Source organism: Camelus ferus, chromosome 1 (genome assembly GCF_009834535.1).
Source record: "Camelus ferus isolate YT-003-E chromosome 1, BCGSAC_Cfer_1.0, whole genome shotgun sequence".
Classification (NCBI taxonomy): domain Eukaryota; kingdom Metazoa; phylum Chordata; class Mammalia; order Artiodactyla; family Camelidae; genus Camelus; species Camelus ferus.
The window spans coordinates 70,505,904-70,533,205 of record NC_045696.1 but is presented as its reverse complement, the minus strand read 5'-3'; the positions used below and the strand labels follow the sequence as shown (position 1 = coordinate 70,533,205).

At 35.9% G+C, this 27,302-nt stretch overlaps 2 protein-coding genes across 2 annotated transcripts in view; both read left to right on the top strand.

The window, feature by feature from the left end:
- The window catches only part of VPS8 (VPS8 subunit of CORVET complex), a 223,049-nt gene that overhangs the window by 96,827 nt on the left and 98,920 nt on the right, over positions 1-27,302 (top strand). The window contains 10 exon segments of the mRNA XM_032482907.1: positions 581-623; positions 2,224-2,296; positions 2,584-2,703; positions 13,137-13,208; positions 17,628-17,747; positions 18,800-18,856; positions 21,755-21,837; positions 22,572-22,585; positions 22,588-22,652; positions 23,542-23,640. Coding sequence (XP_032338798.1) covers positions 581-623; positions 2,224-2,296; positions 2,584-2,703; positions 13,137-13,208; positions 17,628-17,747; positions 18,800-18,856; positions 21,755-21,837; positions 22,572-22,585; positions 22,588-22,652; positions 23,542-23,640 — 746 coding nt within the window.
- LOC102507695 (60S ribosomal protein L29-like) lies at positions 11,897-12,595 on the top strand. The gene has a single exon (XM_032482933.1). The coding sequence runs from the start codon at positions 12,175-12,177 to the stop codon at positions 12,451-12,453; it is 279 nt and encodes a 92-aa protein (XP_032338824.1). The 5' UTR covers positions 11,897-12,174; the 3' UTR covers positions 12,454-12,595.

Sequence of the window (27,302 nt, the reverse complement as noted above, 5' to 3'; positions counted from 1 at the left end):
CCTTATGTTTCTAAGTTCTTCTAACCAAGAAATAGGTTTATATTACTAGATGACAGAATCTTACATTTTACACATAGAATACGAAGGTTCCTAAAGAGTGTTTAGTCTAAGTTTTTTAAAACACTTGTGAACTGTGGCCTTCTTGGCCCTAGAGTACTGTAGGTGGTAAGAGTCCGTATTACAAATGAGAAGACGTTACAGTTATGCCTTAATATTAGTTCATTGGTCGTGATCTATAATTGATCAGCTCATTGTCTGCTCTATGCCTTCCCTTGGTCCCAAGCTATTGGTTAAGCCAACGATACATAGATCGCTATACTCAGATCTGTACCTTCTACGTGTACCCTTGAATGACTCATTGATTCTGTGTCTATGAAAAGGATCTAATGGAAATTCCAAAAAAAAAATTAATAATGATAATAATAATAATAATTATTATTATTAAAGTGATCTTACCTCACTTTGTTATTTGGTAATATACTTACCTTAAATGCTACCTTTTATTTTTTGTTTCCACAAAAATGTTTTATTTCTGGAAAGGTTCTGAGAGAGAATTGCTAAAGATATTTTTCTGTTTTAGATGAGCAAGTTGTTATGGGCAACAAGCTTCTTGTATATATTAGGTAAGAGATGTTACATTTATTTATCTCTGTGTATGCTTCTTCTGTAAAAGTTTCCCCTGTATTCTTAGAGGGACTGTCACCTCTTATCTGTGTAGTGCTTTTCTTTTTTCGGTGTTCTTTCGTGAACAGCAGTGCTTTTCAACCATGCCTCTTCCCACCCCAGACATTTGCAGTGTCTACAGACATTTTTGCTTGTCACATCTGGGGCTGAGGGAGAGATGCTACTGGTGTCTAGTGGGTAGAGGCCAGGGATGCTGCTAAGCTTCCTGCAACGCACAGGGTAGTCCCCATAACAAAGAATTATCTCTCCCAAAATATCAATAGGGCAGAGATTTAGAAGCCCTGATGTATTTTACTTTCACCACCAGCAGCTCTGTGAGTTATGTGTTTGTCCCTATTTTATACGTAAGGGCAGGAGATTAGTTTGCATCAAGAAAAAGTTAGTGACAGAAGTAAGCTGAAATGTTTATCTCCTTACTCCTGGAACAGAGTTCTTCCAATAGACTGCAGGCTCAGAATTGTGTCCTGATAGAGCTTTTAGATAGGTAACTGGCTGGCAGGCAGGCAGGCAGGAAGGTGGCAGAACCTGCTGGCGCATCATTTTAGCTTCTATATATATTAGAGTTAACTTCGAGATTTATCTCACATTTGTTAATTGATTCTTTAGTGTAGAAGGACATATGTAGTCTTTACCTAGTACTTTATCATCTATACTTTATTATTTAAATTTTTTTTCTTTTTACTTTTTTATTAGGCGGTGGTAATTAGGTTTGCTTGCTTGTTTGTTTGTTTAATGGAGGTACTGGGGATTGAACCCAGGACCTCATGCATGCTAAGCATAAATTCTAGCACTGAATATACCCCCACCCCCATCATCTGTACTTTAAACTTTTTAGAATATGCTGGTATCCAGCTGTCTCTAACATTCGAAATTAATGACTAGATCAAAGAGGTTTAAAATTCATACCACCTCCGCCCCCCTCCACCCCCCCAAAAAAAAAACAGAAAAAAATGATATACTCAGAAGACATTTTTATAACTCAGCCCACAAGGCAAGTCATTAGCCATTAGGAAGGTCTGATTGGAGGTAAAAACTACAGTTAATTTCTCATGAGATTCTAATTATCCCTGAAGGCTTGTCCAATTGCAGACATTTTCCAGACATTTATTAGCTCATTCCCCATTTATATTCACCATTCTTAGAACCACTGGTTTAAAAGTCTCTGAGAACATGAGGCTTTTAACAGGTAAATCATGGGATAATGGTGCCGTTAGGCTCTTTCCAGATGCTGGGTGTAAGATTTTTAGGTAATCTGTCCTTATTCCTCCTTCCCCTTTTAGTGCAGCCTGGGTTTTTCTTAGGAAGAATAAGAAGAAATGAAAGTCGTTACTCGCGTCATAGGATGTGTTATTTCACCACCATCCCTGTCACCCATATTTTCTGAACTGTCATCTTAATCTGGGTTTCAACTTGCCCTCACTCGTAAAAGCTGAGCCTGCTTAAAAATTAAACTAGTAGCTTGGGTTTGAGAAACAAAGTGTTCCCTGGATGTTGGCCCATTACAAGTCACCAAATCTGTTCTCCTTGTTTCTGTTGTAGCTGTTGTCTGGCAGGTCGTGCCTATCCCCTTGGTGACATCCCTGAAGATCTTGTGCCCTTGGTTAAAAACCAGGTTAGTGCTATTTTCATAGCATTTTTACTCTCTTATTAAGATGCAGTAAAGACAAGATTGTAATTGAGGGTTACACATGGGTCAGGAGCTATCAGCTATGACAGCAGAGAGCCTACCCACCATCCCCGAAGCCAGTAATTATAGCTGAGAGCAGTTAGAGAAGTTAAAACATAGTGGCAATTTAAACTAAATTCAGCCTGCCTTTATTTTATCCAAATGAGAATCATTGCTTCAGCAAGATACTTTGTAGGGTGAGAAAATAATCAACTATTTTTTTCAATTTGCAGGTTTTTGAATTTCTAATTCGCCTGCATTCAGCAGAAGCTTCCCCTGAGGAAGAAATCTATCCCTATGTTCGAACTTTGCTACATTTTGACACAAGAGAATTTCTAAATGTATTGGCACTGGTAAGAGAGAATGTGATTCTAAGGTGTTCAAAAAAGGAGTCAGGGTGATTTTTTTAATAGAAAGAAAGACAAATAATAATCCATATGCAGGGATAATTTTCTTATCCTAGCAGTAAGTCAGGGTTTCAAATGTTTAATTTTGTTGTGCCAGTTGTATTTTCTAATTCATTATCTCCCTTTTACTCTTCCTTCCACCCTTCCTTCCCCTCTCTTTCCTCCCTTCCTGCTTCTGCTCTGTCTTTGTGTCCCTGTCTCTTTCTTATACATTTTTACAGAAAGTTAAAGCACAGTTATATGTGGTACATCTTTGATATTGTAGATTATGTTAGCTTGCCTGCTAAATATGGAAGACGGCTCTGAAGGACATCTGGTGGTGACAATGTAGTTGGAGTAACTGGAGTTAAAATGGAACAAGGAAGCTTCCTGTTGAAAAAAAAATCATTATAATGTTTTATTAAAGATAAAATACATAAAAGTTGCATGATCGGTTCAATTCTAGAGCAAATATGGTGCACTTCTGAACTTTGTCTTTCAAACTCAACGTGAAATGGCTGAACAAAAAGCTTCAGAGATTCCATTTTGTCTGCCAATTTTTGTTAAGCTCAATCTGGGTGAGCCAGGTTCTCTGTGAAAATGCCCCCAGGGGAATAATTATATAAAACGTAATATATCTTCCCAACTAAATAGTATTATAGTTTTTTTAAAAAGCTTTTGATAATATGGACTTATATTTGAATACTTAGTGGAGCATCAGGCTCACAAATGTATAAAACACAACTATTGTATATGCACAATATTTGGAGAAAAAAGACAGGAAGGAAATACATCTAAATATTAATAGTGGAAGCAAAGCAGAGTTTTATGATTACTAATGGATTAATAATTGCCTGTATAATTAATGTTTTAATTTACTTAGTATATTTAAACTGGCTATATTATGAGCTGTATGTTCAATGAATATTTGCTCAGACTTTCACTTTATTTTGGTTATGCCTTCCTGAGCCCACCACCATTTCAGCATGTCATTCAGATTGTCATTTTCACACAGTTAAGTTGTTTTATTATTATGGAAATTATGGTTTAAGAGTAATTTGATATTGCACTTTTCAGTGTTGTGAAGAAGGAGTCTTCAAACATACAACATTTATTTTTGTATAATTTTGAACCAAAATTGTAATCTCTTTTAATATTTAGGTAAGAACTAAAGCCCTGTATAGAGTGAAGTTTGCGTTTGGCACTGAAAATGACAGGCATTTATTCCACTGAAAGATATAATTAAATTTGAGAAATAAAAAAAAATTAATAGTGGTTAACTCTGTGAGATGGGGTAAATTTATATCATCAGCATATGGTGCTTTTATAAGTTGAATAATAAACTGTTAAATTTTTAAAAAGTAAGTGCTCATGAGAAGGTTAAGATTCTAATCATATTATACTTTGAACTAGTTTAATTTGAAAGTCTGATTTCAGAAGTGGTAATTTTAACTGCATAGGAAGGAGAAAAAAGAAACTTAGAAATGGAAGTCAGATCTAGTTGGTTTAGGCAACGTTAGATGTCCAGAATAGAACATAAGGGTCTTGGTGTCTGGCATGTAGGAAAAAAAGAAACAAGGGGTTTCAGAAAGAGTAGTAGAAAGCAACAGAGAATTTTACCTAATTTTCATTTTTTAAGGACTGTGGTAGCACTGATGATAATTTGGAATTATGCTGATGTCTGAATTATGATACTGGGATTGATAGTAAGGCTGCAGTACAATCTCTCTGTCATTTCTTGACAAATATTTTAGTACCAAGTGTATATATCACATGTACTGTACTAACTGGGCATGCACCCTGGGCTGACAGGATATGATCAAACTCTGCCGTTGTAGGGGAAGAGGATCCAGACTTGTGGACAGGTAATCACAGCACAGTGTAACGCATGTCACTGGAGGAGTGCAGTAGTAACACTTAGGAGGAGAATCTAATGGAGAGATAAGGAAGATGTCTTCCATGAAATGATGTCCATGAGGAGTCTCAAGGGATGTGTTGAAGTTAGGTTAAGGATAGGGAAAAATATTCTAGGCAGAAGGATACAATATGTAAAAAGTCCCGAAATAAGACAAAGCAATGTGTGTTCAAGTAATTGAAAAAAAAATCAGTATTTATTATGGCCACATCTTTCTGTAAGGAAGCCTCCAGAGAGTGAGAAATCACGAGAGGTAGGTAGAAACTGAGTTTTGTAATCCATGGTAAGGAGTTTGGACTTTATACTAGAGCAGTAGGTAGCCATTAAAGCCTTTTAGGTAGAAAAATACCCTGAAGAGTAGTTTAGAAAAATTCCTCCTGACTGTTGGATGGAAATGGATTGAAATAAGATGAGATTGGAGGCAAAAAGATGGTAGCAGTATTTTCTGATAATCTAGATAGAAAATAATGGTGGCTGGAATTAGGGCAGTGATAGTGGGAATAGTAAGACATGGAAGGGTTTGAAAGATATTTTAGGAGGCAAATCAGCCTAAAATTTAGGGCTTACTGTGCAGTTGGATGTGAAAGAGAAGACAAATAGGGAAGCGCCAAAATACCCAGATTTCTGACTTGCTGAAATGGATGGTTGGTGGTTTATTTGTGGATTCAACAGGGAATCAGGAGAAACAAGTTTCTTAGGAGATGGATAGGGGTGGGAAGCAGAGTAGTGATGAGGTGTAGATGGAGTAGATAATTCGTTCTTTTTTGGAACGCCTGAAAGACTAGTGGAGGTTTCCTTCTACGGGCGTGCATCAAAGTTGGCAGCATCCCCAAATACTGGAGCTGGAGAAACTAATGAATCCTAAATCCTGGATTCACTGCCTGTTATATCTGCCATAACTGATTAATCAAAAAACCTTCCTACTAATGTACCTCAATAAAAAGAACGTTTTCAGGGAGACCCAAAAGAATTTAGATGACAGACTTTTAAATCATTTTCTCCTTTTTAAATTTAGGAATTTTTTTTTCAAGTGAGGTTTTTAAATTTAGCTTTCTTGAGGTTTAATTTATACAAAATATGATTCACCCATTTCAAGAGAAGAGTTTGACAAACATGCAGTCTTACAACCACTACTGCAGTCTAGATAGAGAACATTTCTATTCCCCCCAGTCACTTTTGCAGTTTTGTAGTTAGTCCCATCCCTACCCTTGGCAACTGCTGGTCTGCTTTGTGACAGTGTAGTTTTACCTTTTCTAGAATGTAATTTATATAGAATCATACACTTTGTAGTTTTTTCTGACTTCTTTCACTTGTAATACTTCTGACATTTATCCGTGCTGTTGCTTATATCACTAGATTGTTCCTCTTTATAGCTATGTAGTTTTCTGTTTTATGCATATATAATTGTTGATCCATTCACCAGTAGGTGGTCCTTGGGGTTGTTTCCAGTTTTAGGCTATTACAAATAAAACTCATGAATATTTACATAAAGGCCTTTGTGTGGACATATATTTTTATTCCTCTTGAGTGAATACTGAGGAATGGAGTTGCTGGGTCATTTAAATGTATTATTTTACTTTGTAAGAAATTGATGAACTGTTCTAAAGTGATTCTACCATTTTACATTCCCACCAGTAGTACATGAGAGTATCAGTCCTTTCATTTTCTCTCCAACACTTGGCATTGTCAGTCTTTAATTTGATGATTCTAATAGGTGTGTAATGGTATCTCATTGTGGTTTTAATTTATATTTTCCTCCTGACTACTAGAGGAGTATATCTTCATTAAAATATATTAACAAATAAAATATGTTTGCCATCCATATATTCTCTTTGGAGAAATATCTGTTCAATTTTTTTGTCCATTTCCTGCTCTATTCTTTAAAATTGTGTTTGTTTTCCTGTTGGTTTTGGAATTCTTTATATATAAGTTCTTTATTAGATTACATAAGTCTAGCAGATGTTTTCTCCCAGTCTGTAGTTTGTCTTTTCATTCTCCTAATGTCTTTTTTTTTAAATTCCATTATTGTGGTGTAATTCCTGTACAGTAAATGACACATATTTCAGATGTACAATTTGATGAATTTTGATAGATGTATACACCTGTGAAACCACCACCACAATCAAGAAAGCTAACATTTCTATTACTCCCTAAGACGTGCAAGTTTGGAACTCCCGATTTTTCCCTTCCCACCCTCTACCCACTGGTAACCATAAGTTTGTTCTCTATGTCTGTGAGTCTGTTTCTATCTTGTAGATGAGTTCATGTGTGTTCTTTTTCTGACAATATCTTTTGAATAGAAGAAGTTAAAAAATTTTTTTATTGAAGTATAGTCAGTTTACAATGTTGTGTCAGTTTCTGATGTACAGTGTAGTGTTTCAGTCACACATATACATGCATACATTTGTTTTCATATTCTTTTTCATTATAGGTTACTACAAAATACTGAATATAGTTCCCTGTGCTATACAGAAGAAACTTATTGTTTATCTATTTTGTATCTAATAGTATCTGCAAATCTCAATCTACTAATGAATCCCTTTGTACCTCCTTTCCCCTTGGTAGCTGTAAGTCTGTTTTCTGACTGTGAATTTGTTTCTGGTTTGTAAATAAGTTCTTTTGTGTGTTTTTTTAGATTCCACATATAATTCATATTATATGATATTTTTCTTTCTCTTTCCGGCTTACTTCACTTAGAATGATGATCTCCAGGTCCATCCATGTTGCTGCAAATGGCATTATTTTATTCCTTTTTTGTCTGAGTAGTATTCCATTGTATAAATATACCACAATTTCTTTATCCAGTCATCTGTCAATGGACATTTAGGTTGCTTTCATGTCTTGGCTATTGTAAATAGTGCTGCTAAATTTTGATTGTCTAATTTATTAGTTTTGTTTTATGGATCATGCTTTTGGTGTCATATCTTAGAAATCTCTGCCTAACCTAAAGTCACAAAGATTTTCTCTTGTATTTCTTTTAGAAGCCTCATGCTTTTAGATTTTATATTTAGATCAGTGATCCATTTTGAAGAAATTTTTGCATGTGGTGCAATGTTCAGATGCAAGTTCTTTGTTCTTTTTTTGCATATAGATACCTAACTCTTACAGCACTGTTTGACAAAAAGGCTGTCCTTTCTTTACTGAATTGTCTTTGTACTTTGTCAAGGTTTGTCATCTTTGTATATGGGTCTACTTGTGAACTCTATTCTATGCCACTGGTCTATTTCTCGATCTTGATGCTGGTACCGTGCTGTCTTGGTTACTATAGGTTTATAATGAGTACAAAAATCATATTATGTTAGCTCTTCTATGTTCTTGTTCTTCTTCAAAGTTACTTTGTCTTTTATAGTTGGTTTTTTTTTTTTGCATTTTAATATGAGTTTTTAGAGTTATCATATTAATTTCTACAAAAGCTTGCCTGGATTTTGACTAGAGTTATGTTCAATGTTTAGTCAATTTAAGAGTTAACATCTTAGCAATAGTGAGTTTTCTGACCCATGAAAAGATATACTGTTCCATTTATTTAGGTCTTCTTTAATTTTTGTCAGCAATATTTTTTAGTTTTCAGTGTAGTTTTCAGAGTGATAAGGATTCCTCTACTGTTGTACAATTTAAAATTTTTGATAAATTAAAAATTGCCTCCCTCTTATTTTGCTTTGTATATTCCTATAAAGAAAACTAATGTCAACTTGATTTTTCCTAACTTTCCCAGGGGCTTAGTCTCTTTTTCCTAAAGGATCAGAATACTTTTTTTGTATTTAAAGACACTATAGGTTTAAATGCTTTTTCTGTGTCATTATCTTGTATTTCATCTTCAGAAACTCCAATTCTTTTGTATATTGTATCTTCTTTATCTTGTAACATTTATCACCTTTTCTTTGCTCTCCTTTACTTCATTCTTTATTTAAATGTTATTTCCTTGGTTCATTTCAATTATGAAAAGAATTTTTCATTTCTCTTTCTATGCTTTTGGTCAAATCTGTTCTCCCTTCAGTGGGGCTTGTAATTCTGTCTATATTTCTGAGATGACTTTTTTAAAAAAATATTTTCTGAGTTCAGTTAGCTCTTATTTCATATCTTCCTGCTCTTTATTCATTTCTTTTCTGTATTCTCAAATTTCTGGTTTTTGACGTTCTTTCATATCTACAATTGTATTCTTAATATGTATTGAGATAGTGTTATATATAGTTTACCTCTGTTTTGTCGGCTAGTTTTTATTTATATTCTGGAGTGCCTCGTTTGCTGTTTTTATTGTCATTTTTTGCTGTTGGATTTTTCTGGACTAGCAGTAATAGGTCACCTTGTTGGATGGTGAGAGAAAACTACCTGCTGTTTTTCCTCATTCCAGTACCTTCTTTATTTGCTACAACCAAGTGCAATTTCTTAAATAGTGTCTTTTGAGGGTAGTCTGTTGTCTTCTCAACCTTTGACATTCTCTTTGTTTTAGCAGGACCTTTATCTTGAACCACTTCCTTCTTTACCACAAGTCTCCAGTGAATTCCCTTTTCTCTTTTCAGTAGAGAAGAATTCTCTCTTCCATTCTCTTTTCTATCTCAAAAGTTGTATCTTATCAAGACTTCTGACCCACGCTTGTCAGACTCCTTTCTTTGATCTTCCCATTGGCCAGTGCTCTGCTCCACCAGGTCTCAAATCTGACCTCAGTATTTCCTCACCCAAGATGGATCTCTCTTTCCTTCTGGAGGTGAATTCCATTTGATAGTATAGGTGTTCTGTTGGCCCACTGAAACCTTGCCACACTCTCCTTTCCTCTTCTCAATTCTGTCCTGACTTCTTTTTGGTTTTATGGGCTTTGGATCCAACTTTGCTAAGTTAGGGGTATTTATTTTCCCACTTATATAAAAGTTGAAGTTTGTAATATTTCTTGTTTTTCTAGCTTTCCCTTTAGCCTGAGTTGTGGGTGATTCTTTTTGTTCTTTTCTATATACAGGGATCTTATTGGGAGATGTGTGAAGATATTAGGACAGAGGTCCACAAACTACATCCTATAGACCAAATTCAGCTCCATTTGACCTCTGGCCTGTGTGGGCTAAGAATTTTTTAAATATTTTTAAGGGTTATAAAAACAAGAAAAATGTCATGGAAACCACATGTATCTCAGAAAGTCTGAAGTGTTTTCTCTCTGGCCTTTTGCAGAGTGTTTGTTGGCCCTTGGATTAGGGTTTAGCCAACTATCATTATCTTATAGAAACCCTATAATAATTTTGGGGACTGCAGGAAGAAGTTTTTATGACCAAATTCACAAGTGACTCTGAACTTGAGTTGTGGGTTTACCTTTGTTGCTCACAAACTGCGTCATTCTCCAATAGAACATCTTTGCATGTTATCCCTCTAAAAAGCCTTGCATAATTAGAAGCATCTTTGTGGAATGATAACGTTTTAACGGAGATGTGCCATTTTGGTGACAGCTGTTAACTACAATCAAAACATGTCATTATGTGTATCCCAGTATTCATAATGTAGTATATCACCACTTAATTATGTTTACAGAAGTAAACTTGCAATATCTGTTTCAAAGCAGTGACTACATGCTGCCAAAAAGAAAACGGATAAGGAAATTCTTTTTTACTTGCTGTCAATGCTGTAGTTATTTAATGCCTGTGTTAATTATCCATGGCTTTGTGTTTTAGTTGAATAGCACTTGTATTAGTAGATAGTACCTTCTCTTGTGACAGTGGAGTGACATCTGAGATAGGGGGGTTATGTGTTTGTGCAAGTTGTATATGTGTTTGTTGTTCTCAGAAACCTTAGACAGAACTGGGAGACTTCTTAGACTATATTTGCATTTTCAGGAAGGGTCATAATTTAACCCACATAAACATCAAAATATCTTGTTTGGGCTTTCCAGATTAAGAGTTCCTGTAGTCTCCTAGGTAACTCATTTTAGCTTTTCTCAACTAAGTGGCAGCAAAGCATTCTAGATGAAGAATAGTTGTAAAAAAAAGAAAAGATTTTATTTTTCTCTGTAATTAACTAGATAAATCAGTAGTCATTTGTTTAAAGTGCTTACTATGTGTCAGATAAGAAAAGGGAAGGAGGGGCATGCTAGTAAGAAAAGTATGAGCAAAGGTACATTGGAGAAGTTGGGGAAGCTCAGGGCCCATATAAAGAACAGCAAGTATTCCGGTTTGAATGTAGCTATGATATATTCTTGAAAGTTTATGGCTTTAAAATTCCTTTTTTTTCTTTTTTTAATCTTTTGGGATAATGTGTAGTCTATTATTTTGCTTCAGGAAAATAAGCAGTAAATTATTGCTGTGTGAATTTAAAACATTTCTCATAGCCAGATGTGCTAAGTGAAAACTGTAGGAAAGGTTTTCAAGTTTTTCATCATTCTTATTATTTAATAAATACTTTCTTTCAATTTTTTGATAGTGAAGACAATTTTAATTTCTTCATATATGCATCCTATAGCTACTAGGTATTTTTAGAATCTGATGCTGTCATTTACTTTGGTGCATATTCCATTCAAAATATATTTGGTTCTACTTGAGCAGGGACATAAAATACCAGAAGTGCTGTACTTGACAGTGTTTTGAAAATAGAATACCAACCCTCCTACACTGCTGGTGGGAATGTAGTTTGGTGCAGCCATTATGGAAAACAGTATGGAGATTCCTCAAAAAACTAAAAACACGCTTACCATATGATCCAGCAGTCCCACTCCTGGGCATATATCCAGAGGGAACTCTAATTAGAAAAGATATACACACACCCCAATGTTCATAGCAGCACTATATACAATGGCCAAGACATAGAAGCAACCTAAATGTCCATCAACAGATGACTGGATAAAGAAGTTGTGGTATATTTATACAATGGAATACTACTCAGCCATAAAAAGAATAAAATAATGCCATTTCAGCAACATGGATGGACCTGAAGACTGTCATTCTACGTGAAGTAAGCTGGAAAGAGAAAGAAAAATACCATATAATACCACTCATATGTGGAGTCTAAAAAAAAAGAAAAGGACACTATGTACACTATGAACTCACCTACAAAACAGAAATAGATTTGTAGACATAGTAAACAGTCTTACGGTTACCAGGGAAAGGGGTGGGAAGGGATAAATTTGGAAGTTTGAGATTTGCAAATGTTAGCTACTATATTTAAAAATAGATTTAAAAAACAAGTTTATTCTGTATAGCACAGGGAGCTATATTCAATATCTTGTAGTAACCTATAATGAGAAAAAATATGAAAATGAATATATGTATGTATATGCATGACTGGGATATGGTGCTGTACACCAGAAATTGTACTTCACTGACTGTACTTCAATTAAAAAAAAAAAACGAAAGGAGGATTTGGGATCTCCCGGCTCTGGTGCAGACATGGCCAAGTCGAAGAACCACACCACAAACAAGCAGTCCCGAAAATGGCACAGAAACAGCATCAAAAAACCCCGATCGCAACGATACGGAACTCTTAAGGGGGTGGACCCCAAGTTCCTGAGGAACATGCGCTTTGCCAAGAAGCACAACAAGAGGGGCCTGTAGAAGATGCAGGCCAACAAAGCCAAGGCCACGAGCGCACGTGCCGAGGCTAAGGCTCTCGTAAAGCCCAAGGAGGTCAAGCCCAAGATCCCAAAGGTCAGCAGCCGCGAACTCAATCGACTTGCCTTCATTGCTCACCCCAAGCTCGGGAAATGTGCTCCTGCCCGCATCGCCAAGTGTCTCAGGCTCTTTCAGCCAAAGGCCAAGGAGGAGGCTCAGACCAAGGCCACAGCTGCGGCTCCAGCTCCCAAAGGCGCCCAGGCCCCTACAAAGGCTCTAGAGTAGAGGCTTTCATCTATTGATGTGAGGATAGAAGGACTAATGTGACCCCTGGGCTGCTGTCTGCATGGGGCTCATGTCTACCTGTGCTGTTTGTACAAATAAACTGGAGGCAGGAAAAAGAAGGAAAGAAAGAAAGAAAATAGAACACCTATTCTTTGTATATAGCCTTGAGGATTACAATATTGTGAGAGTATTACCATAATAATTTTTTGACATATCTATTGTTGAATATCATTTTTTCCTAGTTGTCATGGAAATCATGAAAATTATTTTTAGTGGCAGTTAACAAACTGTATTTCAGTTATTATTTCCAAACAGCATGATGGACGGAATGATGGCTGAGCATGTAATATGTATTTCATCCTTCTCAATCCCTCCTTACTCACAGATTGCCTTCCATTATTTCTTTTTTGTTGCTTATAAACTTTGCTTTCTTTCTTGACTCACTTTTTGGTTGTATGAGAATCACTATATTTTTATACCTTATTCAGAATCCATGTAGTATTTTAATGCTTTAGCTTTCTATCTAACTCACTAAAAATAACTTATTGTTAAAGCTATATAAGGAAAAATCTGCATGAGGAATGGTTATCTTATTTGGGAATTTACCTATTAGCAAGAATATAATATCTAATTTCCGTCTAAAATTTTCAAATAATACTTATTTTAAAATTTTTTCCTTTTAGACTTTTGAAGATTTTAAAAATGACAAGCAAGCTGTAGAATATCAACAACGTATTGTGGATATTTTGTTGAAAGTAAGTACTCAATACATGTCTTTGTATTGATGTTTATATTGAGAAAACTGAACTATTTTATAGCAAGTTCTAAAATAATCTTTAATAAAGCAATATGTTGCAATCATTTAAAAATTTATTATGATATCTTTGTCTTTAGAAGCTGAATGCAGTATCAGTTATTCATTCAAATGAGTTAATGTATGTGAGCTTTAGAGTGGGTACTAGGATATAGGGTACTACTCATGAGAAATCTATATTGTGATAATTGCTATATTAACATGATTACTTTCAATAATAGAGACTAACTTCAGAATGCTTTGAGAAAATAATTAATGTAGGAGAGTCTCCTTCTGTCTCATACCTATATCGCTATGTTGCTAAGGTAGTGGCATATGTCGTTTTGCCATGGTACTGATATGATGGGTGACACTTAAGAATGATTTGAGACACTCAGAGATGACCATCCCAATCTAAGTCTAACTAGATTCATTTGAAAACTATTTTGAGATTCATGCTGTTGCTAGTGAATGAATGCAGAGACAAATTCTTTTCCTTTCCACCTGCACAGCTTCAGCCAGACCGGTTTCTTCTTGTGGTTGAAAGCTTAGAATTTTGTCCTGTTCACTTGGCTAGTAAAATGGAGATTTCTTCTTCTTAGTGACTTTTAGATTATTTTGGACAAAAGACCAAAATTAAAATGTTCTCTAGTTGCACATAACATTAGTGCATTTATTACATGTATAATAATTCTTTATAATTTTCAAAGCACATTTATATACGCTTTCTCATTTGAAATATTAATTGACCTTGTAAGATAAGCAGTTATGAAGATGAGAACAGGATTGCTAAGCTCCCAAATAATACCAGGTGGCCAGAAGGGAGAATTTTCACCTAGATTTCTAAAATACCTTCCTAAATGGTCTGATTCTTGTCCTACATTAATTTGTGATCTTACCTGTCCTCTACCTAATATTCTTCTATGGCTCCACATTGACTTGTTTGGAATTAAGTTCTGCTGTGAGAGAAAGTTCAGAATAGCAGTAGCTTAATTGTTATGGAAATTTCTTTTTCTTCTGTGAACCTGGAGAGCAGGCAACCTGATCTAGTAGAGTGGCTTCAGAAACTTCTCAGGGATGCACATTCTTTCTGTCTTACTGCTTTTATTCCTAGTGCATGGTTTCTGTCTTTTGATCTAATATGGCTGCTCAAGCTCCAGCCATCACCTCTGCATTCTAGCTAGCCTGAATGCAGAAAAAGATGAAGAGTGTTCCCTCTCTTTAAGAAAATTTCTTCGAAGTTGCTTACTGCAATTCTGTGTATATCTTGTTGATCAGAACTAAGGTGTATGACCCTTTAGCTGCTGATTGAGACTGAGAAATATACTCTGTATTGTGGATGGCCATGTGTTTAGCTAAAAATGAGGAATTCTGCTTCTGAATTAGGAAGAAGGAACAGATGTTGGAGTACAGGTACTGGTTTCTGCCATATTCGTCTAAACTGTTTAACCTGGCATCCAAGATCCTTCTATATCTTCTGGTCCCTGACTACTTCTCTTATAACTGCTCCCCTCTCCTACCACACACCACCCCCACCAAAAGCACGCATTCTGTATTATGAACTCCTCAACTGTATTAAATTGTTGGAATTCACTAAATGTTCTGTGTCATCTTTATGGCTTATATTCTTTGCATGAAATTTTCTTTCATCCTGTCATGCCTTTTCCTTTCCTTTCTCTGTCTAGCAAATTCCTAACCATTTTTCAAAATGTAACTCAAATATCACCCATGAGAAACTCTTTTAGAACCCTCTCCCATGCTTCCTTCAACATACAGCACTTGGTGCTACCCTTGGCACACTGCAAGGTAATTGTATACACGTATATTTTCCTGCTTGGACTTAAGCTTTCTGTAGGGAGAGACTGTGAGGGCTTGTTTCGTTTTGGTTTTTGGTTTTTTTTGGTCGTTGTTTTAACATGCCCAGAGCATGTCCAACACAATGCCTGCAACCTGGTGGATGTTCAAGAGATATCTGCAAGTTGATTGAATTGGAATTCAGATTTAAAAATATACTAAGTTGGAAGAATGATAATGAAGAAAGAAAAGCTCCATAAAGTACTTCAGCTATCACTGTTGGTGAATTGCTAGTTGTGTATTGCTTTGTTAGTGTTTACACATGGTCCATGAAGAATGCACTTTTGAGATTATTTTCTCATTTCTGGTGAGAGAGTTGCACTCATTTGTTAAAGTGTTCTTTCCAGGGAGCCTAGGCAATGACTAGGGAACAAACAAATAAGCGTCAAATCTAAGGCATTATTACGTGTGCTGAATGGCTGCAGACATAGAAAGGGAATGCTGTTAATTTGTGACTTTGTATAAGATTGCCCAGAAAATTTTGAAAGTGTGGTCTCTGAAATTGGTTGGAGAGTGGAAATGGAAAGAAGCCAAAATTTCTAAGATGATAACCAGTTACACACTGGCTGAGGTGGCAAGGGAAGGAGCTGCGAGTTAGGGCTGTTTCCTTAAAATGAATTTCTTGGATCAGACAGTTAAAGAGTTTACACTTGGCAAAAAGAAGGGCTTAAAGCAGAGAAGAGCACTATCTGGGACCCAAGAGTTGAGTTGTAGGGAAGGACCTGCACACTGAAAGGGAGTGATGACGGGGTTTTTAAAGCGATATAGAAAGCTCTTTGAATGTTATAAATTGGAATTTAGAAACACAGATTATAGCTTGAAATATCCTTGTACTCTAGTAATGATTAATTATGCACTTGAGCAAGCTGTAATTGCTGGGCTAAAAGCAGGAAGAGTAAAAGAAAGGAACATACTGCCTAGCAAAGTAAAAGGTAGGCCAAAAGCTGGGCCCCAAGGGAATGTTTTATAATAGGAGAAACCTTATAATTTATCTTTGAATGGAGAATGGAAGGAGGGAATTCAGGACTTTTTGATAGATGAAACAGTATCCTATTCCCTAATTTGTTGTAGAGTTGCCTCCATAAATTCAGCTCATCCAGGACAGAACCTGGTCTTCCTTCGCAGTCTTCTGCATTCTCCCTCTTTGATCATGGCATCATTCTCCTCCCTGCCTGTCAGGCTCAAGATCTGCCATTTCTCATGCTTCCTTTAGCCACATGTTTCCACACATGTGAATACCTGTCCTTTCTCCTCTCTCTCTGCAGTGTCTTTTGTACCTGTTCCCGCTTCCCTTTTTCTTTTATTATCACTGCCCTTGTTCTGAAGCCCTCTGTCTCCCCCTTGGACCCCTGCAGTCACATGTATCTTGGTCTCTCTACCTTTTGTTTCTTGGTTTTGTTATTTTATCCTAAACACTGCTGATGGGGTAATTTTCCTAAGCACAGTACTGATCACGAGCACCTCTCCTGGTTGCACCCCAGTTTTCTATGAAATAAAGTCTAGATTCCTTAGAATGACACTGGAGGCCTAATCTTTTCTTTCGATCTCATTTCTCCTTCCTCCTCTCACATGCTGCATTCTAAAGAAATACATAGTTTCTCCAAACAGGCTTGTATTTTCCTGTGTCATGCTTTTGCTCACACTCTTCTCTCTACCTGGACGGCTCTTCTCCTGACATTTGCCCCTGGCACAGGTTCCACGTGGGCTTTAAAGCTTAGCTTAAAAGCTGTTTTTCTCATTGCTTTTCAAATTCCCTCTCTAACCAGTGGAACTAAATTCTCCCCACTGTGCTTCTGTAGTCATTTGTTCCTTTGTAATTGTGCTGATCACATTATGCTTTTTATGTAATATTTGTTTACCTGTCTCACCTTGCTTTCTGGTTCAGAATTGCCTACAAGGCCTCTACCACAGTGTCTTACTCATAGCAGTAGGTGCTCAGGAGCTGAGAGGGCACTTAATCAGAGGAGTGATTATGACTTGATAACTGTCTGTGTTTGTAAAAAGCCTTTTATGTGAAACCAGGAAACTGCTTATAGACAAGGCAGAAATCATTCACTTCATTGGTTCAAGGGCCAGCTGACTTCTTTCCTGAGATATCTTCCCTCTCAAGTTATCCTACTTTCAGACCCCAAAGCAAATTCCCTTCTTTCTGTGTTGGTGGACAAATTTTAGTAGGGTTACTTTAATTTAATTTAAATTAATTTTAGGTTCTGTTTTAAGAATTCCAGAGGGAAATATGATTAATATTTCTTTGAAATCCACCTTTATCTAACAATTCAGTTTTTATCCAGGTTATACCTAGAAATATGCCAAAAGTGACTAAAACGTTTTCCGTTCCAAGTGTGCAAGTAGTTGTGTTCCTTCTCTAAATGACACTGATCTCAACTGTTACACAGTCAATAAAAGAATCTTTTTGTGAGTCTTTAGTAATGAGGTTCCCCCCACCTCTCTCTTCTAATTGTGTTTTTTTGTGTGTGTCAAAGCAGATGGTATATTGAATAAATAAATGATCTCTTTTGCTCATCAGGTTATGGTGGAGAATTCAGATTTTACTCCCTCACAAGTAGGGTGTCTCTTTACCTTCCTTGCCCGGCAGCTTGCAAAGCCTGACAACACCTTGTTTGTTAACAGAACCCTTTTTGATCAGGTGAGTGTCTTTAATCATAAGAGCTAGAATTGTTTTTATTTACTGTTCATAGAAAAAATCACTCGATTACACAGTTTCTTAATATAATAGCCTATTGGGTAAATGCCATATCAGGTAGAAACCTGTTCAGGTTTCAGTTTGAATCTAAATTGAGTCCAAATTGAATCTAAATTGTTGTGTGTGTGTTTTTTTTTAATGTTGTGTCTGGGTAGTATAATTTTGCCTTGTAACTTGGTATCATGGGAGTATGGTTTGTGGAGATTGGTTTATAGAGATTCTGTTCTCTCTATTACTCTGTTGCTCTAAATTGTCTAGAATTCTTTGCTCAAGAATTTTCCAATTTAAGAGTCACCCATCTCACTGGTAGTAAGACTGTGATGTTGATCATCTGGAGGAGAGATTACTTTGAGGAAATGACTTTGAAGGTATCTCCTAATCCCAGTTAAGTACCTCCTATGTATCCACAGAAAGAAAATACTTTTTATCTGGAGAAAGTTGCATATAATGACCAACATTTATTGAGCACTTCATAGTGCCACGCTCTGTTCCACATTACATGTGTATATATTAATGCAGTGCTCCCAGCAGCTCTGAAATTGGAATAGTTGTTACCTCCATTTTGTAGATGAGGAAACTAAAGCCCAGAGATGTTCAGTCACTCATCCAGGGCATGCTTAATAAGTGTTATTATTAGCAATAAATGTGGTTATTAAGCATTAATAAGGTTAGGACTCAAGTTCAAGTGGCCTGACTCCAAAGTCTATGCTTTGCTTGGTCCGTGGTGTCAGGAATCTGCAAGTCAAGGTACATAGATGATGCTTTCTTCTAGTCGGGTTTCTAAAGAATGAAGAAGTGTGTGTAAGGTGCGTGTTACATCGTTAGCCTACCTGAGCCTGCTGTGCCATGTACTGGGCCACTCAGATGTGGTGTGTGTTGTAGCCGAGTGGGAATGAGTTGGTGATATAAAGAGGGTCGTTACTGTTTTGTCACACTGTGACAGCGGTGTGGCGTGCAAGCTGGTATCTAATAAAAAATACCTTTTCTTTGACCAGGTCCTCGAATTCCTCTGTAGTCCTGACGATGACTCCCGACACTCTGAAAGACAGCAGGTATGAACTGCTAGAACTCTCTTTGCTAGAGAATGAGAAAGAAGAGAGGCTAATCTAGAAAGAACCCTTCAGTACTAAACCTCATGAGGCGTAAGAGGGAAATGACTTATGCCAGACCCTAATACTAAGCTAGACAGTGGCAACAAGGAAATAGTGTGGGTGGTGGTTAGTTTAAGCCTATATGAAGCTAAATTCCCAGGCAGACGGGGACCTGTCTTGCATTCAACATGACATCACAGAGAATATGTCCTCTGTCCTTCTCTGTTATGTAGCACCAGTCAGTACCTGTTGTGTCCTGCTTTCCACCAGATTCATTAATCTGGTCACCAGTCCTAGCTATTGTGGCCATGAACCAGAGAGTCTTCAGGATCCTGAGTTTTGGGACACTCAGTTTTGGGGCGTGCTCTGTAGTCCCACTGCACTAGGGCTGGCCATTTCTGGAGGCTGGCGTCCGTCTGTCCCTTCACTAATCACTGTGAGAAAGAAACTGTTTGATTACCACTTCTTTCTACTTATCCTTGAGGGTCCTTTCAGGGGGTAGGATTTCTTAAAAGCTTACCCACTGTAATTGTGAGCACTAAGAGAGCCAGTCTTTTAAAACTTGATAGCCAGACTTTGTCAGACAAGTAAGCTACAAAAATTAAGTATTTTGAGAGCTATGCTAATTCTATATGGTAATAATGCCTGGCTGGGAGAATGAGACTCAGATAAAGAACGTAAAATAGCAACAGTGAGCCCTTTCTCTGCACACCTGTGGCTCCGTGACAGCTGCAGACTGTCTTAGGGAAGAGAACAGCTGCTAAAATTTTGATTGTCTCGTAAATTATATTGAATGCATGTAGTAACATGGATGCCTCATTTTGCCCTTATTTTTCTGTTGGCAGGAAAAATGAAACATGTGATGCATGGTGTTGCTATATAAAATGATAAAAACTTTTTATGTAAATAGCTGAATAAAACAGAAATAAAAACCAAGCCTAAATGTAGATGCCAGACCTTTAAAAGTAATCATAGTACAGTAATAATCTGTTGTTGGGAATCCTCTTTGGGATTATGTGGGTTTTTTCCCCACACTAATTTTAGAATATAGAAAGAAAACTGACGCAGTAAATTGCTCAAAGTCACAACTAAGATTAGAGGCCAAATCCTTCCCTTCTAATCCAGCACTCTTTCTCTTGAACTGTTTGTTATGTATCAGAATTTATTTATGCAGTATATTTGAGTATTTTCCAGTGATTTGCTAATAAAAGTTTAACAACTGGTTAGTTCTGACGTGAATGTTGGTTGATGTGTTCATTTCTGTAAGTGAACAAGATGAAAGTGCAGTTCACTCATTCATCAGTGATGTGACTTCTCTGCTGAATTGCATAACAGCTTTTGAATACTGGAAAAATAATTCCTTAACTTTTTTGTACTATTTACAAAATAATGATTCTGACATGCACACTTTCAACTTTGACTGTCATATCAGCTCTGTCACTTTCTTAACCAGGAATTGGCACACCTTTTCCGTAAAGGGCCAGAGAGTAAATATTTTAGGCTATATGGGCCACATATGGTCTCTGTCACATACTCTTTGTTTGTTTTACAACCCTTTAAAAATGTGACAAGCCCTGATTTACAGCATTTGCCAGTTTCCACGGTGTAAGTACTCCCACCATGGCTGATTTTGATCTACCAGTGGATGTCACACTGAACGTGGCATTGGGAAGAGATGTGCATCACTGCCCCTGACATAGTGTTTCCAGAACACAGATACAGCTGCAGTAACTGACCTCGAGAGCATACACAGTCAAATGCAGTAAAATAATTAGGAAGTAGTGAGTTTGGGTATTAATTACCTTTGTTTTTAACTTAACTTATTTTTGTAAGTTTATATAATTCAGTTTTTAACACTGCCTGCATATAACAGCTGGCGTACAACATTCCTGAAAAGGCAACGACCAGCTCCAGTAAGTTGGTTAAGACAGCTTCAGCAATGGCATTTGAATAGGCTTCCAGCATATGGGTTCACTCCATCATTGTTCTCTACAACAGTACATTATAATACTCAAAATGAATTAAGTTAGGGTTCTGAAGTGTAGAGTTTGGAGGTTTTATTTCTTCTATGCCTTTAAAAAAATTTCAACTTAAAAGTAATCAATTTTCTGTGTTTACTCCCTGGTTACCCACTTCCCAGCCCCCTGACAACTATCATTAAACTTTCTGTCTCTTTGAATTTGACTATTTTAGGTTCCTCATATAAGTGGACTGATACAGTATTTGTTCTTTGCTGACTTGTTTATTTCACTTAGCATAATGTTTTTAAGCTTTATCCATATATAGATAAACCCTAATTTCATTCCTTTTTAAGTATGAATAATACTCAATTATATTTATATACCATATTTTATCTATCCATTTATCCATTGATGGACATTAGGGTTGTTTCCACCTTTTGGCTCTTGTGAATAATGCTGTAGTATGAGAAACTCCACGTTTAAACATGAAAAATTAAACATGAACATGGATACTGCCTATGGGCCACAGATTTTGAAGAATCATAAGCCATAAAAGCATTAGACAAAAATTTGCTTCTTGAAAGAATATGTATGGACATTTTTAGCTTAGTGGGGAGGGTCAATTAGATGTTCTAATAAGGCTTTGTTTGCAAACACTGGCATTCCTTCCATGTTGGAAAAATAGAGCTATTGTATCTTTTTATTAGACTTAAGTACAATATGATCACGTTATAATGGCAGTCTATTCCCTTGTATACATGAAAGCCAAACTGAAAAATCAGCGAATAGTAAGACAAAAGAAAAAAAGATATGGTTTGTGTGGCTGCATGGATTCTTAAAGCGCTAGTAAATAAAAGTACATTACAAGTGTTCTTACTCATTTATTTTAAATATTAGGGTCCTTTTAGAACTGCTGCAGGCTGGAGGCATAGTTCAGTTTGAAGAGAGTCGGCTCATCCGGATGGTAGAAAAAGCAGAGTTGTAAGTTGTTTTGAAGCCATGTGTTAATCCCCAGAGAACTATTAAATTACATTTCTCTAACTTGAAGCCCAGTTTATTGATGCCTTGTCATTTTTTAATTAAGAAAAGCTATGCGTATAACAATAACCTGAAAGCTTTTGCCTTTTGAGTCTAGAAGTTAGTAAGATTTACAGAAATTAACAGCAAGTAAATTTGAAGTGCTTGTGCATTTGTTTTAGTATGAAAATGGGATAATAGTTTTATGAATTACTAGTTTTTTTACTTAGAATTTCTATAGTATTTGATAGATTTTTGACAGATTTTTGACAGTTATATATATTATAAATAAAGCAGAATTTAGCATAGCAAGTAAGATGCAATAGGTTAGCACTACTGTTTGTCTAGTTTATTGACTATTTCATTTGACATGTTTAATTCTGAACAAGGAAGCTTCATATAATTGATTAATTGATATCTAATTTATTACCTATTTTTATGTGACACATTGTTGCTTTAACACTTATTTTGTACCCAGCTTTGAAATTTTTTACATAGTATTCAGCAGCACCTTAAACCTGTATTTAAAAGAATGGCAGATACTCATCTCCCTTAGATACTGTAACTTCATTTAACAGTAGAAATCACTTCTGTATTTATTTTTCCTTAATATTAACCTCTTTGCCTGAACAAATATCTTATAAGCTAATAACCACCTGTCTGCTTGGTACGCTGAAGTTTTTCCTTTTATGATCTAGCTATCAAATCTGTGAATTTATGAACAAGGACACCAATATGACAAAATTATTGATTGCTACCTATGTGATCCACTAAGAGAGGGGCATTCATAAGAGCTTTAACCTTTGTTCTTACTCAGTTTCCTCCCCTCCCTTTACCAAATAGAAATAAGTACTCAGTAGGTATAACTTCAGTAGGAATATTTGGACGTGTGTTTACTGAGCCAAGGTTCTCTTCATTTATTCAACAGGCTTTTATTGCATGCCTGCCATTAGCCAAGTATATATTGATAAGTAAAACAGACATATAGTTCCTTCCTGCAGTTTTAGAACTTAATAGTTTAGTGATGGAGACTGACAATAAGAAAATCAAATATATAATTGTAAATTATGATGAGTGCTAGAGAAACTGGGTGCAACTTTAGAGGACAGTTGGGTAACTGACTTATACAGAGCGGCCAAGGAAGGAATCTCAGATAAAATGACATATAAACTGAGTCTTGGAATTTGATAAGAAGCCAGTCAAGGAAAGAGTAATGGAAAAAATGTTCCAGTATAGGGAACAGTCTGTGCAAATTCCTGAGGTGAGAAATTTTTTTCCCACATTCAAGGAACTGAATAGAGAGATCATATAAATGAAGCAATGGTCAGTATAAGTGGAGCGTAATAGACTAAGGCAGGAGGAACTTGAGATTAAATTTGGAACCTGAGCAGGGACCGTCAAAGACAAAAAGTATGATATTCACTCATGAAGTTAATAAAATTGAGACTAAAATTAATCAGTACAGATTTGCAACTTCTGCAAATCTACTCTAACTTTTAAACAATTACTCTTTCTCTTTAGAGTTAGTCTTCTGTCAGTTAACTTTCCGCAAATGTTTTCCATCTCTAAATAATAGATATTGTACCAAGACTGGTACAGATAGTAGATGGTGACTAAATATTGCTGGAGGGAATGAATGAACGAATGATATTGCCTTGTGCTCTTCAGGAAGAAGTCTTTAACTACATTCACAATATCTTATCCATCCCTGGACACAGTGCAGAGGAGAAGCAGTCTGTATGGCAGAAAGCAATGGACCATATTGAGGTACTTATTCAACAAAGCTTTTAAAACTTTCATTTGTACAGATATCTCCCAAATTGTTTTTTGCTAATTAAGCTATGACAGATGTCATTAAATTGATTTGCTTTAGGATTAACATCTTTTTTCAAATAATTTATTCCACCTCATGTTTATATTCGTAAAGCGTATGTCATATACAATTTATTATATTGTGATTTCTGAAAATAACCCATGTTCAGTCAGCTGAGTGACAAACTAGAATACTAGTGGATTTTTACAATGTTGTTAGAATGATTCTGAGAGTACTCCTGATCTTTTTCCCTGATACATGATGGGAGCCATTCCCCCATCACCTGATGGAATTCTAGAAATGTTACTGCAATGAGTTGTTCTCTCTGAGGTACTTCCCTTCCTTATGTTATTGGATGATGATTCTGGTTTTGTTTATGCATGCTGTTTTACAAGAATGCAAGGGTTGACTTGAAACAAAAAGTTCTTTTTAAAAAATATGCTCTTAGATGCCTTCATGGAAAGACTAATATGTATGTGATGAGCATGTGATCATTCTAAAAAGGGGCCCCCAAATCACTCCTCACTTTAGTTTCATTAGGTTTATAACATAAAATATTCCTCAGAAATCAACAGAGCTAGAGATTTGTTGAAATCTGTTCTCTTTTATGGGTCACTGATTATTGAAAAAAAGTAGTAATGAAAGATGCTAAGGTAATTCTAGTTTTGGAAATAACATTTATATCTACAAAGTTTCCTCCTCCTCGTACCAAGGATCAGGAGGTGAGGTAGCTTCTGGTGATTGGTTTAGAGCTGTAGTGAAAGATAGGATTATTCAACATGTTTTAAACTTTTTTTACATGTGAAACACTGTAAGAAAGGATGAGCTCTGAAACTTTGAGAAAGCATTTCATCTAATGTGAATACTTACCTCTAGGTCCCAGTGATTGTAAAGTTTATAAAAATCAGAAATATGAACAGCGTCTTATGTGAAACATCTGGTGTGAAAGGTGGCACAGTCTGTCATCAGATGTGCAAGCTGAAGTAATGTCCACACTTTCATCTACAGGATTGAAAACACATATATGTTATTTAATCTTATCATATTCCTGCTAACAATGTCAATATATCTTGGTGAAAGAACCCAAGAAAACTTTCTTCTATTTTGAATTATATCTTTTTTCCCCTTTAATCATTTTGTATTGTTTTCCCTTTCATCATTCCCTTTAAGTCTCCATAGTTACATTATGGCTCATTCTTCATTTTACTTCATCTGCATTATGCAGTGGTTTGAGCACATTGACTCCAGACATCCAAATATAAAGCTATATCTCTCTACAGAATGTGAAGCATGGTGAATTAATCAATGAGCAAACAAGTTACTCAGCAGGAAACTCATACAGGAGAAGCAAGAAATATTTTTGCTGCACAACAGTAATTTTTGCTGACTGTATTTCCCCACATCTGCACGTATTTTCACCTTGAGCTTTTTAATACCTCGTAAGGCCACAATAGAAATCTATAGACTTTGTGTTGAAGGACTTCTGTGGCTTTAGTAATGTAAATAAAATCAACATTAAATATGTGGGGGAAATGTCCTCATAATGAAGTTTTAGATCGTATACAAAGTGTATAGATTAGTGGTTCTTAACACGTTGGGGGCTATAGACCTCTTTTGAGAATCTAAGGAAACATTAGGGCCTGCGCTTCATAATATTGTGCATAGACTCAGATGCATAATTTTGTTTACAAATACAGGGATTCACAGACACCCTAAAAGCCATCCTTAGAATTCTGGTAGAGAATCTCTAGTTTAGATGGTTTTTCCAATATGGATAACACATGTTTCATTAGATTTTTTAAAATATTTCTTACTTTGAAATATAAAAAACCTCCAAAAAGTGCATAAAACTGAAGTACAGTTTAGTAAAAAATTAAAAAGCCAACATCCCAGGAATAGAGTTATCTTTAGATACCCCGGACTGTATCCCACATGTCCTTTCCTGATCATAATTCTCTGCCTCCCCTAATACATTCATAATCCTAGTTCTTCTGATAATTTTTTGCCCTTTTATACACTGTTATTGCACCTGCCTGTATCCCTAAAAATGTATTTTTTTATTTTGCCTGCTTCTGAACTTTTTATAAGTTATACTCTGTATTTTTTTCTCAATATTTTGAGGAATTTGTACATTTTGTGGTATATAGCTGTGGTTCATTTTTATTGTTGTATAGTATTAAATTTTACAAGTATATCACAGTGTCTGCATTCTGCTGTTAATGGGCATTGCAGTTGTTTCTAGTTTTGACTATTAAAAGTAGTATGTTCATGATCATTCCTGTGTGTGCATCTTGAGCACAGTCACATGCGTTTCTCTAGGACAGTGGTTCTCAATTTGATCCCTAGTCCAGCAATACAGCATCAGCTGAGAACCTGATAGAAATGCAGTTTGCGTCTTCATCTCAGACCTTCTGAACCAGAAGCTCTGGGGGCAGGGCCCAGCAATATATTTTAACAAGCCTTCCTGGTGATTTTGATGCATGTTAGCATTGGATAATCTTTGTGATTGTCTCAGTTAACTGGGATAAATACTTTAAACTTCACATGCCAGCATTGTGTGAGATTTTCTGTTAGCTCTGTATTCTTGCTAGACTTTAAAATTTTGTCAGTCTAGTGTATGTGTAATGATATTTCATTATGTTTTAAATTTACATATCCTTAATTACTAATGAGGTTGATAGCCTTTTTTATATGTGTTGGCTATTTAAATTTCCTTTCTGTGATGTGCTTGTTCAAGTCTTTTGCCCGTTTTTCTGTTGGAATGTCTCCTGTACTCCTTGATTTGTTGGAGTTCCTTATGTGTCCTGGATGTCTTTTTGTCAGTGATATATCTTGTAAATATCTTCTACTCTGTGGCTTTTTTCTATGGTTCTTTTTAAGAAAAGGTTTTTTTCTCAAGTAGTCAAAATAATTTGTTCTTTCCATATCTAAGAGAAGTCCTCCTATATTATTATCTAGAAGTTTTCTTTTTTTTTTTTTTCATCTTTAAATCTTAGATCCATCTGAAAGCAGTTTTTGTATATAGTTAGAGGCAGGGATCCAATTAATTTTTTAAAATATGGACACTTAGTTCTCCCAGCAACAGTTATTTTAAAAGGTTGCCCTGCCGCATTGCTCAGCAGTGCTATCTTATCGTAAGTGTATCAAGGATCTATATGCTTGGTCTGTGTTTCTTGGCTCTCTTCTGTGTGATTAATCTTTGTCTCCACATTCAGTACCACACTATCCTAAATATTGTCACTTTACAATAAGTCTTGATATCTTTAAGAGAGTATTGGCTATCCTTGACCTTTGATACTTCCAAATATATTTTATTTTATTTATTTTATATATATATATATATATATATGTATTTCTCTGAGTTATTGTGAAGTACTGCAATACTATAGATGTTTATTTACTAAAATTGTGCCAGTTTGTTCATTGGGAGCTCTTTCACTTAGCTCTTGTGACTTTCTCATGTGCCTCATCTTTTTATTGATGTTGTTTTTATTTTAGCATCACAAGGTGCTTCAGGGTTATCTTATCTATATGTTGCCTTGGCCCTAGAATCAGTCATTTCTCCAGAGAGGCCTAATTCCTTTTATTAGAGAATAGTATTTAAAATCTAAGACTG

What these genes read in the sequence shown, in the direction of transcription:
- LOC102507695 (XM_032482933.1), top strand. Translation starts at nt 12,175, where the DNA reads ATGCAGGCCAACAAAGCCAAGGCCACGAGCGCACGTGCCGAGGCTAAG.